Raw genomic sequence first — 20,944 nt, forward strand, 5'->3', positions numbered from 1 at the left:
TGCCCTTAATGTCTGATTATTGTATTTGGGAGTCTGTTAAAAATAAAAAGGTCTCATTTGAGTGCTTACAGGTGGTGAAAACCTGGAGGGGAGGAGTAGGCCAAGCGTTGATAAGACTAGATGGCTGTGTGGTTTTGTGCTTCTCCTCCAGAGTCAGGGATATTTTATCTTTAGTCCTGTACTGGGTTGCCCTTGCTCATTCAGGGTTTATGCATAGCTTCATGAACACACAGCTTCTGTTCGTGGCTGCAAAATCTTCTCACAAATCCAGTCTATGTCTCAATTGTATCCTTCTCTTTTAAGAAGCCACTCGTGCTTTAGTTACCTTACGCCTAGGCTGCTGCAGTGTGATGCACATGGAGTTGCTGTTCAACTACAGCTGGATATGGATACAGTGGCAAGCAATTAATGGGCATGCCACATGTTACTCATATAGCATCTTTGCTCTATAGCTGCACTGAATATTAGCAGGTTTCCAGAGATAATTCAAGATGTTGGTTATTACTTATAAAGCCTTGGTGACCTGGTTATCTAAAAGACTATCTCTCTTCCACAGTTTCAACTCAACATTTGGGCAGGGCAGGCAGGCATATTCCACCTGTTTGTGGAAAGCCTGTCCCATTTCTGACTTCTCAGTTTGCAGAATTTTTTTTAAAATCGGGACATTATCTCTGTAGGAAGGGAGTTCTGACATCCAGTGACCAGTATAATGTAGTGTCCCTTCTAAATTCAGGTACTGTAATGTAAAACATAGTAGTAGAGGATGCAGTCCCTGGCCTCTGCGTAGATTGAATAAAAGCATTTGAGAGTATGCAGCAATAGCACTAGTGGAGACATGAAAAGATTTTTAAAAGGACTTCGAAAGTATGGTGCATGTAGTGAATATATCCAGGGTAATATTTCTGCACAATGTGTGTGTGTGTGTGTGTGTGATCACTCATTAGACATCAGTAGTTGGCTGTTGGACCAGCACTCCAAATCCTTGACTCTGTCTCTGACTTTGTGTATTTAACTGATGTTCCTTATTTCTGGTTCAGGCTTTCGCTGCTGGATCGCAGATTCTAGTACGGAAAGGCAACCAGACAGGTTAACCCTTGCAGGATCCAATCTCGATCGGTCACCGGGACTTGATAGTTAGTTCTTCCGAGCCTTCGGATTCATGCTGGAGCTCATCCTGGAGTCCTCTGGTCCCGGTGACCGGCCCAGATTGGATCCTGATTCCTGCAACGTTATCCCGAGACACGTGTATTTTGCCTTCGTTCGTGAGTGAAGTAAACTCTCGCCCAGCCTCTCCAGCACCTTGATTTAAAGGAGCGTACCTCCATTTGCCAGCAGGTGGCGCTGCTTGCCGGTATACTGTCACCGTCTTCCTCCTTCCTTCCACACATCCTGTGGCGAGGAAATGACCTAACTAAGAGGAAGCCTCCGGCTGTGCAAACAAGGGGGAAGGAGGGGGGAGGAAACGCACCCCACTCAGCAGCTGAGTTTTAGGAGTTGCCGTCGGATCCCAAAGTGAGTGAAAAGCCAGAGCGGCCTGCCTGCCGGAGGGACGCGCGACGGCTGCTCGGGTCAGCCCAGCTGGGCGCTTCTGTCGGGATTGTCGGGGGGCCGCCGGGGCCAATACCCGAAGGATGCCCATTCTGCACTTGCACTCCATGCTTGAGCTGCTGCCTTTCTTGCTGCTGCTGCTGCTCTTTTTGGTGGTGGGCTTTTTTCTGATATACCTCCAGCGACCCGAGCCGGACCCCAAAAAGGTTTAGCCCCTCCGCGCCCCCCGGGGGGGACGTTTTCCCGCGGCAAGATGCAGGCGCGTCCCTGCTGACATCGGAGGCCTGAAAGGCGAGAGAGCAGGTGGGTGTCCTTCCGACTTCCCCTTCTCGCTGTCTGGGGTCTGCCTGAGAAAGTCGGGGTGCGGGTCTCTTGGAGGGGGCGGGCCGTCCCCCCCCCCTTGATAAGTTGGCTTCCCTCTTGGGAAGCCTGGTTTTTAAAGAACAGGTAGGCCTTGACTTTAACCACCGCAATTGAGCCCAAAATGTATGTTGCTAAGTGAGTTTTGTTAAGTGAGTTTTGCCCCATTTTACGACCTTTCTGGCCACACTTGTTAAGCGAATCCCTGCAGTTAATTTAGTTACATGATTGTTAAGTGAATCAGGCTTCCCCTGGTGGTCAGTAGGTCTCAAAAGGGGATCACGTGACCATCTTAAATATGAATCGCTTGCCAAGCAATTTAATTTTGATTATGGGACCGTGGAGATGCTTGTAAGTGTGAAAAATGGTCATAAGTTACTTTTTGCAGTGCCATTGTAATGTTGAATGGTCACTAGATGAACTGTTGTAAGTTGAGGACTACCTGTAGAGCCATCAGTCAAAAGTATTTGTGGTGGTTTTGCTGGACTGTGTCAGCCAATGTTGTATGGGTAGGTGTATACAAGAAATGAGTCTTTCCAGTTTTGCTCCTTTGCAGGGACTTGGTGAACATATCTGTGTTATATCCTGGCTAACAATATTGAAGTAGTTTGCCATTACTTTTTTCCTTTACCCCAAAAGTTACTTTCAGGAGTTGGAAATGGAATAGAACCCCATTTATCATTTATTTCATCTGCGTAGGCACCAATTTCAAATACATGACTCTAAGAGTGACTTACAGTGTTAAAATGAATACAAATATATACATAACACAGCTGGGAAAGTCATAAAAAGACATTATTAACATGATGAGGAGGCAGGCACAGAATCAGGTCTTCAAAAGCTTTGCGAAAGGCCAGCAGGATTGGGGCTAGTTCCAGAGGTCTGGCATCAGGCAACAGTAGCTCTGGTTTCTATACATGTCAGAACAGTCACAGAACATACTGACTGCTGACTTGCTATGCAAAGAAGTAACTGATCTTGAAATCTAACTAGTGGTCACATGCTCTGAATAGGAGAAAGATTGGTATGACTGCTCTGGTATGTGTTGAAACTGACTTATCATTTGGGAATTCTCCATGCAATAACAAAACTGGCTGTGCTCTCCCATTAATAACATTGCTGTGTAATGACAGCAGTTGTTGTAAAAAGGAGTTGTCATACCCTTAGTCAGTTCATGGCAGTGCATATTGATTGTACATCAGGGCTGTCAAACTTGCAGCTGTGGGCCGGATAGCGAAGGGAAAAAAGTCCCAATATGTCATGTGACGCTGCGGGTTTGACACTCAGAAGTTCAATTCAGGTCATTAGTTTGAAGATCTCCATGGTTTGAAGACCTGCCTGTCTCCTTATGTATTTCTTTATATATTTACAAGTGACCCGTTGTGGACTCTCAAAAATAGAAATCTCCATAAGAATGCCTCAGTTACAGAAAACTTTTTGAGACAGAAAGGCTTGGTGTCTCTTTGATTCTATCTTGTTGCTTAAGGAAGATTTTATTTTCTCAAACCTTTGGATTTTTAAAACTCTTCCCTGTTTTTTTTTGCTAGGGAATTCTTATTCTGCTTTTCATCTCCTGTTTCAAATGATGACTTTTTAAAATTGTGGACTTTTTATTTTATTTTGGAAACCATTTGAAAAATGGTTTGTTTATCAGTAATTCAGTATAATTATTTACTAGTAATAATAGCTGCTACAAAGTATAAAAACTAGAGAATATTAACAACAGTGCTTTTAAAAATAATTGTTGTTTTGATGATACCATAATGCTCTCCAAAAGCAGGCCTTTGAATGCTGCCTCCAACTATTCTTTTCTAGAATGGAGTTCAAACATGCGTTTAGATCGTAATTTGTTTAATTCATCCTTTGATGAATAAGTTCCATTTACCTAGGACCTAAATTCATGCAACATACTAAGCCAGAACTAAACTTAGCGTGGTGTGTGTCTTCCTGGACTAAAATATCTCCCTATTTTTCTGAGTTCACTAGGTAGCAAACCTCTTGCAGGATTTTCTTATCGCATTACTGCAAATCAAGAGGGGTCAAGCAGAGCATGTCATACTATGAAGCTGTGAACTCCTGGGTGAATCTGGGGGAGATTGCTTTGTTGTTTTTTAGACTTGCATAAGAAAATGCTTCTCTAGACAGAATAGAAGTGTGATCTGAAAGGCTTCCAGTTTTGCACATGTCACCCTATCTCCAGCAGATGGCAGGGCTTTAATTTTTTCAGTGCTTTGTTCCCTTGAAGAATACTTTTGGGGCATGGGGTGAGTATGAAGAAGAGGAAATACTGGCTCACCCTTCTTTTGTTTTCTCTCTTCCCTTGGCCCAACTGGAAAAAGTCATGGAGCAGGGCAAGGCAAAGAACCCTCCAGTTGTTCCACTTTTGTCTTGAGGAGAAAGAGATGTAGATGTAGATGTTCAATTAGTGTGACAGTGGTGGAAATATATAGATGGAAATTTCCCTTTGAAATGTGGTCTATCTGCAGTAGATTGGCTGTCAGCCTTTTGAGGGTGCTGACCCCAGCGTTCCTCCCTCTCAGCCAGACAGGCTGGAACTGCTGATAGTTGTAATTTTGCCAATTCTGAAGGATTACATCGATTCATTTATTTATTTGGGGGGGTCATGATACCAGAATGATCAGGAATTCCTGATATACCCTGACTCAAAAATGTTAAATGGGAAAGGCAGCGGCTAGGTAGCAGAAGAGATACAAGCAAGGGTTTCATTAAGTTAAAGGAGAAGAATTCAAGACAAGGGAACATACTGATGGATGGAAAAAAGAGAGCCATTTCAGGAATGGTACTTTACAAAGAATTGTTAACATTTGGGGAGGAAAGGTGAACAAATGAACAGATGAAATTGAATAAGGAAAGTGGAACAGAGATGATGTAACAATGGGCTTAGAGGTGTAGGGACCAAGAAGTAGAACGCTCAGGATCCCCCAACGCCACATGTTAACTGGGGAGTTAATAGAATATTAACACAATTGCTCTTCTTCTTTGAACATACCTTCCAACCTCTATTCTTTGAGTAGATTCCAGATCTCCAAAATGTTTTCCATGGATTCCTGTCATGTCAACTCACCTTTGCCTGACTGAGCAAAAACTGAGGAATTGTGATGACTGAGCAGTCTGCTTGGCCCTGGATTCAGAAACTCTGCATTCAGCTTACTGGGATAGGGGAGCCAATGATGTTAGATTGTTTTGCACACTAAAGTACCTTATTTTGAAATAATAGAGGAAGGAGACACAGCTTTACAGAAATAGCAATTATTCAATTGGAATACTAGCTGCCCTTGTTGGAAAAGAATCTTCCCCAGGTTTATTTTTTCATTTGTTATCCAAGGCTTTTATTTCCTTTTATCAACTTCAGTTTTTTCTCTTTGCGTGGGTTATAGAGCCTCATCTAGGGAAGAACCAAGGCACATCTATCCCTGGTCCAAAGAAATTGTTCATTATGATCTCTCCTCTCTTCGCAGGTCCTGCTAACTCAGCAGCTTCCCTGACCTAACAGCACTTGAACAAGGGAAAGGGATGGAGGAGACAAGCAAAGAGGACTATAAAATATATTCATTTGATTCAGAAGTTCAGCAATTACTGAAAACAGCACTCAAAGGTTGGTAGCTCTTCCCCCCCTCTCCCCCCAATTTTGCCTTTCCATTTCTTCCTTGGCCCTCAAACACACAATCTTTAGAGTTTAAAACAAATTAAGAGATTGTTTGCTGCCATGAAAATCTTCTGATTCCTTAACCTCTGCCCCAGAGGCCTTTTCTTCAGGAGCTAAAGAGGACACACACGTATGTAGCCCGGTCCGACACTGCTGACCCAGGGGGGCCGGCTTCGGCTGGCGGCGGCGGGCCCCCGGCCCTCCCGCCGACCCTTCCTCCCCCACCCACCACCACCCCGCCGCCGCGGGCCAGGCGCCCCACACCTCCACCCCACCCAGGGCAGCCGCCCAGAAGGGGGGGAGCAGCCAAGCAGCGCCACCTTTTCGGGAGGCGTGTTTTGTTTTGTTTTCTCCAGGAGGAGCGCTGTTTCTTGGGTTCCCCGGCAGCCTTTGTTCGACCCCCACCCTGGAAGGTGCGTGGGGGGGGGGGGGGGGGGCTTCTCCGGGCCCTTGGGGGCGCGAGAAGCCGCGGACGACGGACGGGGGGCGTCCCCGGCCGCCCGGCCCCCCGCCCCCCCCGCGGCCCCCCTCTCTGAAGCGCGCCTCACCTGGAAAGACTTTTTCTGTAGTTGCACCCAATTGTTGACAACCTAATCCAAAATACACACTTGGCATTTATTTTATCGAACTACTGGCCACTGTGTACTTCAGCACACTTTGTAGGGCATGCAAGTAGGAAAAACTGGCATATCCCAGTTCCTGTTTTTGCCCACCAAAATTTTGGGTACATGTCTCCAAGTTCACTTGGAATAGTGTTTGATGTGGCACTGCTGATGTCATTTCTGTCAAATGGATTTACATTTCTTTTAATCTAGAATTGAGTGTTGCTTCTTCTTCTGTAGATCCCAGCAGCGTGGATCGGGAGAAAGTGGCCAATATAATTGTTGACCAGTCCTTAAAAGACTGTGTGTTCAGTAAAGAGGCCGGGCGCATCTGTTATGCCATCACTCAGGTGAGCGACCAAATCGTCCTGAGAATCAGTAAGAAGTTTAATGCCATTTTCCACATCCAACTACAGCACACCTTGGATTTTGTTTGTGGATACTCAGCATTGTTTTCATCATGCCTGTGAATGGGGTGGGATGATGTCCCCATTTCTAGTCTGAGATAGACTTGTATAATGTAATATAGTAATAACAATACAATAATGCTATCCTCCCCTCATATTGCATATAATATGCTATATGCGTAGTACACTATAATAATACAACACAACGCAGTGTAATTAATTAATAAGAAGGAGCCCGTAGGCTGCATTAAAGCAGGGTTCTGGGCATGCCTGTCATTCAGCAGCCATGCTTCCTTTCCACAGATGGAGCTTGGCTTGGCCTGACCTGCAGAACATGTTTGGTATCCAGCCCAGAGGAGAGGATAGAAGCTGAATCTATCCCTTCAACTGCAGCCCCTGACTTGGTGAGCAAAACTCATTAAATAACCCATTTCAGTTTTGCCTCCCTCCACATTTTGTGCCCCTAGAGGCTCCTGCTTCTTTAGGCACGTTTTGTCTTCTTATGGGTGGGGTTTGAGCAGTGTGTGTGTAAGAGAGAGAAAATGGAGGGAGAACAGAGGTCTCCCTTTCCAAGCCCAGTTGCACCGAAAAAGTGGGCAGATTTCTATTGTGTTCAAGTACATGGGACAGGCTTGTATTACAATATCATACGTGTTTTGTCACTTGCTTTTCCTTACCACTGTACAAATGCTGAGGTAAAAGTCCCGTGCTGCTACCACTAATGTTCCCTCAAGACCAGGAAGCAAATGTGCAAGACATGATATCTACTGGGTGGGAGGCAGTTTATAGGAATTGTTGCTGGAGTAACTTTAACCTAGTTCTTCCTTTCCAGACTCCTAATTTCATGACTTACAGGCAAAGGAAAAGTACTGGGTTCTTCCTCTAGGCCTGGGCCTAGAGAAAAACTTCAGAGGCCCCTCCATTTTACATGTGTGTTTTTGAATTTCAGTTCCAATAGGAGATACATCTGGTGCATGTCACTCTCTTTTGACAGCTGAAGATCATTAGTTCACCATCCTTTTCCTCACTGACCCCTTTCCTGGTCTCTGTTTGTGTTAGCTCATTGTCTGGGTCAGACAATGATTGTCTGGGTCAGACAACTGCTGCAAAGCTATACATGTGAGCAATATAAAGGGAACATGGACTGCAATTTCTTTTGATTGCATATATCTCTATCTCTATCTCTATATATCTAATCTTTCTCTCTATCTATCTATCTATCTATCTATCTATCTATCTATCTATCTATCTATCTATCTATCTATCTATCTATAGGTTATATATAGCTTTCCCTTGGACTTAACAGCTTGATGTTTATCACAGGTGGAAAGCAAACAAACAGGCCAAAGTATCTTCCGGAGGTGCCTTCTCAACCGACTGCAGCAAGAGTATAAGGGCCGTGATGAGTTGCGAGCCCATTCCCTCCAAGCATGGATCTGCTACGTCACTTTTATCTGTAACATCTTTGATTACCTGCGGGTAAGGGGGCTCTATCAGTGGCGGGATTTAAATATTTTTACTACCGATTCTGTGGGCATAGCTTGGTGGGCTTGGCTTGATAGGCGTGGCAGGGGAAGGATACTGCAAAATCGCCATTCCTTCCTCACTCCTGGGGGAAGGATACTGTAAAATCCCCATTCCTTCCCCACCTCATTAACCTGCTTTCCAGCTCCATTCTCCTTCGCAGGGCAACAAAACAAGACCCAGCCAATCAACTGGGACTCTGGAGGCAGAGAATAGGTGGGGGCGGGGCCAGTCAGAGGTGGTATTTGCCAGTTCTCTGAACTAATCAAAATTTCTACCAGTTCTCAAGAACTGGTCAGAACCTGCTGAATACCACCTCTGGACCTTACTGAGAACACCCAAATGCCTCAGATCAACATTCAGAGTTGGCTTGGTGTTGGTTCATGCCTCTCTTTTCCCAAAGCTTATTTTAAGTAACTTCAGTATACAGTAGTCCACAACTTATGACCATGAGCTCAGAATTTCAGTCATAAGTCGTTGCGACCATAAGTCAAGGCATAATGCGACCAGAGCCGATTTTTTTAAAAACACTTTTTGTTGTAGTCATTAAGCAAACATCCAAATAAGTTAAAAATACGAGCATTTTTTCTGCACTGCTTTTAGTTAACAATATAGTTACTTGCTTAGTTGTTTTTTTTTAATATCCAAGTGGTAATAAGAAGTTGAAGATGGGTGGGTGGGGGGGTTAAACATTTCACAATGCTTATGAATATGACAAGTCCACACTTTGTTAACAGGTTAACAATATGCCCATGATGGCATTGGTGAATCCTGTTTATGACTGCCTCTTCCGATTGGCACAGCCCGATAGTCTGCAGAAAGAGGAAGAGGTGAGTTTTCTTGGAACAAGCCACGGATAACATGGATTCTGTTAAATCACAGCTCAGGTGGATAATTAGAACTAAAAGAAAAGGGAAAGGTGGAATAAACTTGAATGGAGAAAGTCTTGTCTTATGAAGTGGACTTGGGGATTACATGCAAGGAAATCAAGGTGTAAGGGAGTTCTGAATCAAGGAGTTATGGCAGGGGTGTCAAACACAAGGCTGGATCTGGCCTGTGGGGCCATCCTGTAAAATATAAGGGAACGGCCCACGTCGCTTCGGCCTGGTCTATCCAATGCAAAGAGGAAACATTGGGCCAGTCTACTCAGTGTGAAGAGGAAACATGCCAGCAGTTTAGTGAATGGCGTCAAGCTGGATATGCCCACCCAGTTGGCCATGCCTGTCTGACCCTCCCTCCCCCACCAAAGGTCAACCACAGCCCTAATGCAACTCTCAATGAAATTGAGTTTGACACCTGGATTATGGCGTGTGTTAGAAAATATTAAGTAGTGTCAAGTAGGTTGTTGTGGGTGCATATGAAAGTAGGGATCCATTGGTTAGTGTCAGATGCATGTTACATTCCAATGAATTATACTAATAAAAGAATCAGAACTTTTGGATGAAATTGTAGAATATTTTGAATATATAACAAGAGTATTGGAAAAGTTATTGAATGATTCAAAGTCCCAAGAAGGAATACAAATGGGTCTTGTTTAATGAGAATATGTTTAGAAAGTATGTACTTTTGAGTATAAAACTATTCCTATATGCACCTGGAAAAGGAACAATTGCCATAATGGTTGGCAAAATGGCCATATCTGGATGGTACTAGTTTGAGGAGAGGTGAGGTAGGCCTTGAACTGCATTTATTTTTGTGGGTGGGTAATGGGATGGAAGAGAAGCCTCAAGGATGTGTGTGGTAATGCTCTCTATTCTTCAAGAAGTCCATTGCTTCCTTGCCTTAAGGTGGACTGCCTGGTGCTGCAGCTGCACCGCATTGGCGAACAGCTTGAAAAGATGAACAGTCAGAGGATGGATGAGCTCTTTTCCCTTCTGCGTGATGGATTCCTTCTGGAGGAGGGTCTCAGCTCCCTCTCCCAATTGCTACTCCTGGAGATCATTGAGTTCCGGGCCACTGATTGGAAAATGACAGAAGCAGCTCAGAAGTATTATTACAGTGAGGTCACTGACTGAACACTTGAAACCACCAGCAAAGCCTGCATTCGCACCATTTTCACCAGCAAACTTTACACCAAAGCTGCAACTTGTGTGTTTTTTTTTTTAATTCCTAACCCTTTTGTTATAGAACATGTGCCCTGCTCCTTGGTGCCAGGGAACTGCTGCCCAAAACTGAGGAGCTGAGAAAACACTTAAAAAAAAAGTGGCAGACGCTTGGCCGTTGCTACTCCTGTTGTATTGCACTAAATACCGGCTTGTATTATGTCCTTTTGCAGGCTAGGCTGGCATTTTACGCAGGGAGGTTTTCTCTCCCTTACTTTCAATTTAGCAACATCAACGGCAGGTTTTAAAAACTAGCCTAGGAATCATTTTACATACACTTCAACAACAAAAAAACCCAGCTCTTTCTGGTCTGTATTGGTAAGGCTTTGTTTCACTTAATACTTGGTTACTAGCCTCAATTTACTCTTTTTTTAAAAAAAGGCAAATAATTATATGATCAAAGCTCAAGTGTCATTTACTTCTTTGTAACCAAGCTTTCTCCAATGGAACTATTAATCACTCTGGAATCCAAACGGTGCCTAGACTAGATTAGTCTGAAATCAAACTCTTTTCTTTTCTCCCCAACTATAGGAAACTAGTCTGACAGGGAGAGGCTGGTATTGCATAAGGGAGATTTTGATGGACAGTCTTATCACAACCAGCATATACAATGGAATCATCTAAGAAGGGCTACTTTGATAGTTAATCCTTGCCTACTTAGATGCAAAATTCATCACAATAAAAAGGCTTATCTTATGAAAAGAATAGGATAAGAGACATTTTCTCTCCCTTTTCCACTTCCCCCTTAAGCAAAACAAAACTGGTAATTAAACATGTATTTTAGATTCCTGAAAGGCTACAGAGTTCTCTCCTTGAAAAAAAGAGACAAATCTTTTTATTAATGTGGGTTTCTTCAACATAATGCCTTTCAGGTGTGAATTTTAACTCTATGGAAGTTCAAATCCAAAGCATCTGGTGGGCACCAGATTGTGAAAGTCCATCATAGTATAGTATGCCCTAAGAAGCTGCTACCCAGCAATTCTTGAGGCTTCAAGAGGATATCTGTGGTTTTTGACTGACCCTGCAACAGCACTTTTTTTAAAAAAAGAAAAAGGAGGCTACCATGAGGCACTTTGGTTTTTCTCCAAGTATAGGAAAATGTTATACAAATATTTTCCGCTTGCAGCCTTCAGCTTTCTTCTAAGCTAGGTCAGATTTTAGCTAAGGTGACACCTTCTGCCTCCAGAAGATGCAAAGCAACAGACTTTTCCAAAGCCACAGCAGAATTAGCCCTTTTGGGGGAATAGGTAACAATACATTTTATAACATTTCTCGCCAACAATACTTTAAACCAATGTACTGTAAATTTCTCCTAAGAGAATTCATTCTGTTTGGAACTTTTATAAAATATTTTACACTTCTGCCTCCACTTTTTTTTTTCTAGACTAAATTAAATCAGGGAGTAATCATTCAGCTAGAGGCATGAGATGACCTTTCATCAGTCAGAAACCATAAATGGTATCCTATATGGAATCAGCAAAAAATGTTGCTACTTGAAGTGCTTATTATTCAAGATTTTAGCCTGAGTTTATTCACCCAGAAGGTTTCTCCAAGAATACTAACAGAGTTGAATTGACAACACATATATAGTGGTATGTCAACCTTACTTACTATTCTTCGGAAAGTAGTCAGTAGTTTTGCCATGGAAACACTTGATACAAGTGTATCAGTATGTAGAACAAAACATTTATCAATTCACTAGTTTTATCATATTTTATCATTCTCAAAACATACAACTCATCCTCACCCAGTTCTATATGTGGAAAAATTAAAGGATCAGCAAGCATCTAATTAATACATGGTAGGTTGGTGTATAGATGCAACTGGATTATGGGATAGTTCAGTCATGTCAAAAGCACAATCAAATTGCATTGCAAAGATATATGGGTATCCTCCATTCCCAAGTGAGAGACATCTGTATTTTTGCACATCAGGGGTTCAGCATAGTCACTTCACAAATATATCTCTCTTTACCACTATGGCTGTGTAAAATTGTGAGGGTATTTTAATCTTCAAAGAGAATTGGGTTGTGTACACATGAAATGGTGACAGAAATATGGGAAGTAACCAGAAAAGAATAAAGGTTCTAAAACTATACCAGCAGATCTGAAAACCAACATATGGCAATGTCCCAAATAAAGGGGATTTAACAATGTACAATTATTATACAACATCCTTAATTACTTATGCTACAGAAATAACACTTGGGAACATCTAATATACTGTAGATTAGAGTTCTACGTGGAAAAATAGATGCCAGATATTCAAGCTGGCTTTAGAAAAGGCCAAGTACATGAGGAATACATTATTCCTCGTGTACTTTGCATGATTGAGAAAGGCAAAGCATACTGAAAGGCAACTAATATTTCAATTTTTTTTTAAAAAGGCCATTGATTGCGTTGATCGTGTCAAGTTATGCAAAGTTTAGAAAAGTAGGAATCCCAGAACAATTCATTTTCCTGATGAGAAACCTGTTCAGATCAATAAGCCATCAAATGGTCAGAACATGGTGAAACAGACTGGATCTAGGTAGGCAAAAGAGTGTGGTAAGTCTGTATATTCCCCCTTTATTTATTCCACCTACATGCTGAATATTGAGGGAAGCTGGATTGGAAAACGATGAACATGTTTTTAACACTAAAGGAGGAGACATAACTCCCATTATACTAATACTACTACTTTAGCAAACATGCAAAAGATCTATCAGCTCTAGCAATAAGGGTCAAGGAACACACTTAAGAATCTGGAAGTAAAATATAAAGAATGCTAAGTTAATGACAACAGGTAGAGCAATCAACCTTAGAATTGACTGAGATAATGAAGGTATCTTCTGCCTTTTAGGCTGTAGACTAGAGCAGCCATAAAGATATTAGAAAAAAATATTCAGATGCTGGGATGTGTCAATACCTACAGAATAGTGAAACAATGCTATTCCTTGTGACTTTAGGGAAGATAAAGAGGAACCTTGAAGAAGCAGAACATTGACACTTTTGAAGTTTGATGTTGGAAATGATTCTTGAGAATATCATAGACAGCCAAAAACCAATGGATCAACTGAATAAATAAATCCAGAGTTCTCATACGAAGCACACATGATCACAATCAAATAATTCTAGGTGGACAAATTATGCAAAAACCTAGTTTTGGAGAAGGTTCCAATGCTGGGAGATAGAAGGACAAAGAAAATGGCCACCACTTAGCAAGGTCCATTTAGTTACAGTGACAATGAATGCATTGCTGAAAAACCTGCAGAATCAAGTTAGGAACAAATCAATATGGGGATAATTTGTGGCCAACAAGAATTGACATTAACCGGATGGCACACTTAATCAATCACACATGAAATGCTAGCCTGCAGAAAAAAGGTTAAGGAAGCAACATTTATAGTAACAATTTATATGCTAGTTATTTTGTAAGAACATGCCATGACAATGCTAGAATGGATTCTGAGATACATAAGATATCAGCACATATTTGGAGATCAGAAGTTATTTGAACAAAAGTAATTGTTATACTTTTTCCACAATGAATACTTACAATGCAACTCCTCAGATGACAACCTGGCCCTATTAAATGATTCACCCACCCTTCACCTAGATTCTCCAAGAAAAGAATTGCCTTGAAATTTTTAAGCCTGGTTCTCCTTTCCCCAAATTAACTTATCATTAAGGTCCAAAACAGAATAGCTATATCCTTAGCAGCTGGTAGAGATGGAAGGATTCTACACTTAAAAAAACCACAAGAAATTTAACATCTTCCAATTTTTGAGAAGGACTAAATACGACAATACCAAGATAGCTCATGAAGGCACATTTCTGGTTGCCATTTTTAATTCAATGAAAACAATATACTTTATGGTAAGAGCTGGAATTTTCTTTTACAGAAATGGGAATTTACCACTTCAGAAGGCCACCTATTACACTGGTTGACCATGGAACAAAGTTCTGTCCAATCCTGAGAGAGATTTCTGGGGTTTTGAATGCATAAGAAACTTATTTCTGGGACCTGGTGACTGACAAATTTTACCAGTGGTTAATTATTTTCCCCCAAATATTATTTTCGTTCAATCTATCCAAGTCTGTTGCTAACAATACTTTAAATTCAGTTTGATAATTTATCTCTAGGTATTGCTGATGCCACTGAAAACACTCAAGGTGCAGATGAAAAAAAATTCAATCACTCCTAAATGCAGCCAAGCAAATTAATATTACCTAAAAATAAAAAGGGTTATAATCTAATAATTTACGATCATCTTCTAAAGAAGTTCATTATTGCTTTAATTCCTAAACCAGCTTCAGGTCTTATGTGTTGTATATATTTCATTAATAAATGGAAATATTAAAATGTTTGGCATTCTTCCTTGCTATCTCCAGAAGGTATCAGCAAGCTTGAAACATTTCAATCAAGTAGAATTTGTGTGTTGTAGATAAGGGACTTATAATTTAAAATTAGTACATGTTATTTAAATAAAAATTAGGTAGAATAAGCTATATAGTAATTATTTCACTGGATGCAGACAGAGAAGACTTTTGGCAACCCCTCCAACACTCACTATATTTTAAGGATATAAATTGTGTCATTTATTTTTGCCCATGAAATAACATATATGTAAACAGAGACAAATATTCATTCTACTGATCTCTCATTCACGTTATTTTCTGCAAAGAATCTATAATATAAAGGTTTTTCTTCACCACATATACAAGTAACAAGTCAGAAAGTAGTTTCCATTTTTACTATTTTTCAGCTCTGATCACCTTCAATCACCTGCTTGTTAGTTTTCCAAAACATGAATGGAAATTGATGAACACAAGAGTGGGAAATAAACAATTATTTGTATTGATGATATCATTTGGGATGTGACATATTCAAAATCACATCCTATGTGAACTTGAAAAGGGGGACCCTGATTTTTTTCCAGCTCATATTCTTTTGATGAGAGTTGAATGGGAAGCAGGCAACTTTCTGCTCAGATTAGTGATATGCAAAGAATAGCACATGGAATTAAAACAATGAAAAGTTGTCTTTTCTGGTAGCAAAAGTCTTAAGTCATCATACACTTGATCCAACAGCACATTCTTTACCCCCATCGATAATGAGCAAAGGCCCGGTTAGCTTCTGCCATTTTGTGCAACTCATGCTTTTTTTTTATCACGTTGCCACTGTTGTTGGAGGCTTCCAGAAGCTCATTTGAGAGCTTTTCAGGCATTAATGTTCGCCTGTGCTTGTTTTCTCTGCATTCTGTGATCATCCACTTCATGGCTAAGAATCTCCGCCGACTAATCTTTAAAGGAGTTGGTACCTGAAAAAAGCAAAGGAGGTTCAATATACTTTACTATCATTAGCATGCTAATTAAATTTAGAACAAACTACATATTTGTCTTCAAAAAAATGTTGAATTCAAGATTTCTGTAACAAAAACTATTTAATGTTATGTGGATATTTTGCATGTTATGGTTTGCTTTTGGTGTATGCCATCCAGATCATTCCATGTTTAAGTTACAAAACATGCAAACCAACATCAGGGTGGCCGTATAAATCAGTGCAACAATTCTGGGATCTCAACTTAAAACTAAAGTGGATGAAGACTGTTTTCCGCAATGTTATGAACTTTTCCAAATGCAAGAGGAAATTCTCAGAAATGTTTTGCCTTATATATAAATATGCAGAAATGTATGCAAGAATCCGGGTCCACTGAAAATGATGCCATGCAATTTAAAGGCAACTCAAAAGAAAAAAATGCAAGTAAATTTTTGTCTCAATAAAATTTATGTAACACAAATTCAGTGTAGTATGTTTTTTCTGACAGCAGTAAACCTGCCAATCGATAGATGGAAACAGAAGAATCTTGAATCCCAATGGAATGATTTTTTTATACTATTCATCTATTATAATTTCATATTTAAGTTACAAAAAATGCAAATCCAACTAGATTGAGTTGGAGAAAATTAGATATGCTTGACACCAGGGTGCTAGTTCTTTAAAGGACTCATTAACTATTTTATAAGCCATCACATTGTTTGATTTTGGCTTGGCTTCGTTGGATAGGTGATTGTGGTTTATAAGCTGGTATTTATCACTAAATATTATGTGCAAAGTTGGTCACTGTGGCACAGTCATTAAACAATGGTTTTAAAAATTCAGTGCATTCCATTAACACAGCCATTCTCTATTTATATCTTACCTGATACCTTTTACCTCCTCTTATGATACCCACAAGCCCAATTACAGGTTGGCAGTTTTCGATTGCTTGATGGAAGATTTTGTAAGGATTGCACTCAATTGTTTCTTTCATTTCCTCACTGGCTTCATGGTATTTTGCAAGTTGCTTCCTTTTAATGGCCTCTAAAGTCTTAATTCCAAACAAAGGTAAAGGAAGGATTGTGAAGGGCTCACTCAGCAATATGATTTACTCAACATAGAACTAATTTCCATATATGGATGGTCACTAATCAGTGTTACATCACATCTTGTTTTACACAGGGTATGCAACTTACAAATCCATGCCATTTGAGAAAGATTCAAAGATCAAAACCTCAACCTCTCCTTGTCTACTAAATTTAACAAAGATTTTCTCAGTTCTCAAAGCTATTGACTTTTAAAATTATACTATCAGCAGAGCCTTAAAAAGCACAATTATAAATTAGAATGAATATACAGTGACACACATGCACACACTTGCATGTGTGCTTTAGATAATTATATATACTGTATAATTGTACAGTACATTCTATATTTTGTATTTTTACTTTTTAAGCACTTGTTATGGCTTTTTTGATAATGTACTATATCTTTGTTTTTGTCTTTTTGTTTTCCTGTTATTTTTAAAAAAGCAATAAAAATTATTTAAAAAAAAGAAAATTAAAAAGGCCTTAGAAAAGTTCCGATATTGCTTCCACTATAATTCTGAAAGGCAGGTTTAAAAAATATGGTGCATATACACGGACCTACATATAATTTGTGATTCATTTGACATTTGGTAAGAAGTAAATCGAGGAAATAACTGAATATGCAATAGATTGTTAAAAGAAGGGTAAGCACATAAAAAAACCATTAAAAGGGTTATTATTTCTTTCCCATATGGGCAATAATAAAGAAAAAGCATGTGAAACATAAATTGTACCTGATTCATGATGGTACGTGCCAAAAGTTTATCACCTCCTTTCATCATCATGTTAATGAATCTGCTGTAATGACAAAATTAAAAATGTGATAGTCTTATAAGTAGTCTTCAATTGAAACCATCCATTTAATGTTGTTTGAAGTTATGACAACACTGAAAAAAGTGATTTGTGGCCAGTCCTCAGACTCATGACTGTTGCATCCCCCCCCTCCCCCCCCAGGCACATAATCAAAATTCAGGCACTTGACAACCACAATGTATTTATGACAGTTACAGTGTTCCAAGGTCATATGATCACCATTTGCAATGTTCCCATCTGGCTTCCAACAATCAAAGTGGAAATCTGGATTCACTTAATGACAATGGGGTGCACTTAAGAACTGCAATGGCTTGCTTAATCACCATGGCAGAAAGGTCATAAATCAGGTGCAACTCACTTAACAAGCTCCTTCCTTTGCAATGGAAATTCTGGTCCCAATTGCGGTCATAAGTTAAGAACTACCTGTAGCACTCAGTCATCTTAAGTATCATTCCGCAATATAAAATTTTCATAATTATGTAACTAATACTCTCCACCTTATAGATATTATTTGAAAACCTAAACCAAAAATTGGATGGATCACCAATGGCTGTGCAAATTCAAGATAATATCCAAAAGTGTGAAATCACATTTGGATTGATTTGCAACTTGATGAATGGAAATCTGATTTGGAACATGATCTGCTGCTGTCAGATGTGAAAAAGCACTTGGTTTGAAAAAAATGGACATCTGCCACAAAAGATTAAAAGGAATATAAATACTAAAAATTTTGAAATAATGGAATTGATGAAGGATGCACTGGACTTTCTTGGCAAGAGGAATGCTGTGTTTTTAAAGAGAATTTTGCAACAATGAATGCTGCAGAGACATTTACAACAGAGACTAATGAACTTTGGAAATGAGATGCAAATGTTGGGAAAGTTCCCAATTAAAAAACTAAGGAAAAGTTTCATTAAAAATCAAACAGGGATATTTGATCCTAGGCAAATCAGAGGTAATGATTGATGTAATTTGTGGTAAATAAAAAACTGTTGTAAACTTTCTACAAGTAATTTTCAGGAAACAGACTATTAACAGAAGGCCCTGAATTCTTAACTTACTGCTACTTAACCTGTCAACTATTTTTTCTTTATATAAAGTATGAAATATATAAAGTATGACAGGTCAATTGGGTTGCAAACAGATGTAGAAGCTTATAAATTTTGGACCTGGTGGGGAAGTGAGAAAGCTATTATTGTTGCAAACAGTTTGTCAGCATTTAATTAGGAGGGATACTGTTGTTTTTTGACCTTTTTATTTCACTTTTTAATGTTCTTGTTTAGTTTTGTCTCTATTTTTTCTTTTGAATTATGTATTTGTATCTTTTGAATACATTAAACTATAATTTATTTTTATTCTTTTTCTATTTATTTTCTGCACAATTTTTTAATTTCAATTAGTTTTATCACTATAAATATAATTTTAATAAAATTAGTATTAAATTAAAATAAATAAAAAACCCAAACCTGATCGCGGGATCATAAAACACAGAACTGGTGATGCTGGATTCGGTAGCTTTTACCGGCTGGATTGTTTTCAACTGCTGTTTATTTTTTTCCTCCTCTGACATTTCCTCTGGAGATTTACGATAAATTTCTTTATTCACTTCTGGATCAATATATGCAGGACTGTATCGGCTCCACCTGACTTGAGTCAGCCTACAAAAGATTTGATGAGCAGAAAACGGTTGTCAACACCAATATTTTCAACCTCCAAGGCATGAAAACTTAGAATGCTGCATGTAAACTCCTTTTCTCACATGCAAGTCTCTCGGGTGCAACCACTTCAGCCCAACGTTAACCCGAACAAAGCGAGCAAAAATAAACCCAGTTGGTCCCGATGAGTTTAGCCACTGCATGCCACTTGGCTGACCTTGAAAAACTTAAAAAGGGAAAGAAGAAACGCAAACCGCTTGCAAAACATTGCATGATTATGGCCACGTAGGAGACGAGGGTAATTTAATTTTTATTTCACAGAAGGCATTTGAGGATTTCCTCCCACAGTTTCTATGCACGTTCCCGCCTGGCATGCATGCTGCTTGGAGGAGCCATAATTCTAGGTGTCATTCTGGTTTAGGGAACCAAGATTAAATCCAACCCTCCTCTGTCCATTACGTGGCATTGTCTCAAGCCTTTCTCTTTCTTTGTTCCTCCCTTCCTTACCCGGGTAGCCAGAGCTTCCGAGAGGCACGGAGCTGCCGGACCAGGCGCCCCACTTTCTCCACCACGGGGGACGCCATCTTCCTTCAAGACCTCGTCGAGGGCTGTCCAAACTCCAAAGGACCGCCTGGGATGAGGGGGAGGAGCGCCGTTGCTCTGGAAACAGCCTTCCGGGGGAGGGGCTTCCCCATTCCACGAGCCTTTGTGACGTAGCCATCAGCAGGGAAGTTCCGCAAAAAAAACCCAAAAAAAACCCGGGTGGGCTTCCTTCTTTAGTAGATTATCCCTGCTGAGACAGCTGGATATGCTAACGTTCCCTTCTTGGTGTATCTGTAAAAAAGTACAAGAAGTTTTACTTGCTTGTGTAATCAATTTCTTGCCAAGTCTCAATTTAGTAAGTGGACATAAGGGGTTCCTTCCAATCCTGGGCAAGTGCTCCTCGCTTTTTCAAGCGATAGAAACAATGCGCTGGTTGGCACAATAAATACGCCAACACAACAATTGGGGCCAATAAGTGGTTGCCTCCAAAAAATGTTCATCGTTTAAAGAAGCCTAGAGGTGGAGCTCTCGCCTCACAATCAGGAGGCTGTGAGTTCGAGCCTAGGTAGAGGCTAATATTTGGAATAGACTCTCCTGCTCAAACGGGGTTGGACTAGATGACCTCCAAAGTCCCTCCCAACTCTTATTCTATGAGATCTATGAATGGTTCTAGGAAAAACGCAACTGAGCAAGTTGGCTGGAATATCACTTTGGAACTACAGCATCCAAAATGCCAAGTGGCAGGAGTTGTAACCTTCACCTATATATATATAGGTGATATATATATATATATATAAAGACTTGCTAGTTTGCCATAGTTTTCCATATGGTTGGGAGTATGGGGAGGAGATCGCTCTCGAAAAGCCTTGGAAAACTACAGTCCGGCAAAATGTGTTTTGTAAGCCATCTTTTATCAGTTTGGGATCAACCATGCTGGTGTAGTTGATGAAAACAGTGTATTTTTGTCCATCATTGGAGGACTCTGGAAAGAGTGTTGAAAAGAGGGGGAAATGAAAGTGATGACTACAATTACAAACAGCCCGAGAAAAATCTTGAATGCAGAAAAACTTGGTTCTTATTTTTAATTTTAGGAGGGAAAAAAAGGGATTACAAAATGTTACTTTCTGCTTAAAATTAAGAATTTGGGAGCAATCTAATAAATTTGAAAGGAGATTCAGGAAAAGAAAAGACTGTTCACACAATACACAATAGATTTATGGAGTTCATGGCTACAGTACAAGCAAAGGTGTGTCAATCCCTTAGTTCGATAGCTTTAAATATGAGTTAGTCATCATCAATTGTCTGGTATAAAAGAAAACTGAGGGAAGGCAGCT

General features: G+C 40.0%; 2 protein-coding genes across 3 annotated transcripts; one reads left to right on the top strand and one right to left on the bottom strand.

Moving 5' to 3' along the window:
• The first annotated feature begins 1,371 nt into the window (after positions 1-1,371).
• Positions 1,372-11,571, top strand: MIF4GD (MIF4G domain containing). 2 transcript variants are annotated; one of them, XM_087955818.1, is made up of 6 exons: positions 1,372-1,512; positions 5,388-5,524; positions 6,418-6,527; positions 7,908-8,063; positions 8,846-8,938; positions 9,896-11,571. In XM_087955818.1, the coding sequence occupies exons 2-6, from the start codon at positions 5,443-5,445 to the stop codon at positions 10,121-10,123; spliced, it is 669 nt and encodes a 222-aa protein (XP_087811944.1). In that variant the 5' UTR covers positions 1,372-1,512; positions 5,388-5,442; the 3' UTR covers positions 10,124-11,571. The 2 variants fall into 2 exon arrangements, with proteins under 2 accessions (XP_087811944.1, XP_026523233.1); XM_026667448.2 differs by having other exon boundaries at positions 1,383-1,851.
• Positions 11,572-14,006: 2,435 nt separating this feature from the next.
• On the bottom strand, positions 14,007-19,730 carry MRPS7 (mitochondrial ribosomal protein S7). Its single transcript, XM_026667441.2, has 5 exons — positions 19,575-19,730; positions 18,879-19,070; positions 17,334-17,397; positions 16,395-16,562; positions 14,007-15,512 (listed from the first exon to the last, which is right to left on the bottom strand). Exons 1-5 carry the CDS (start codon positions 19,649-19,651, stop codon positions 15,291-15,293), a joined length of 723 nt encoding a protein of 240 aa, XP_026523226.1. The 5' UTR covers positions 19,652-19,730; the 3' UTR covers positions 14,007-15,290.
• Between the last annotated feature and the right edge of the window lie 1,214 nt (positions 19,731-20,944).

Source organism: Notechis scutatus, chromosome 2 (assembly GCF_049901735.1).
Source record: "Notechis scutatus isolate UNSWTSFEM ecotype Mainland chromosome 2, rNotScu1.2, whole genome shotgun sequence".
Taxonomy (NCBI): Eukaryota; Metazoa; Chordata; class Lepidosauria; order Squamata; family Elapidae; genus Notechis; species Notechis scutatus.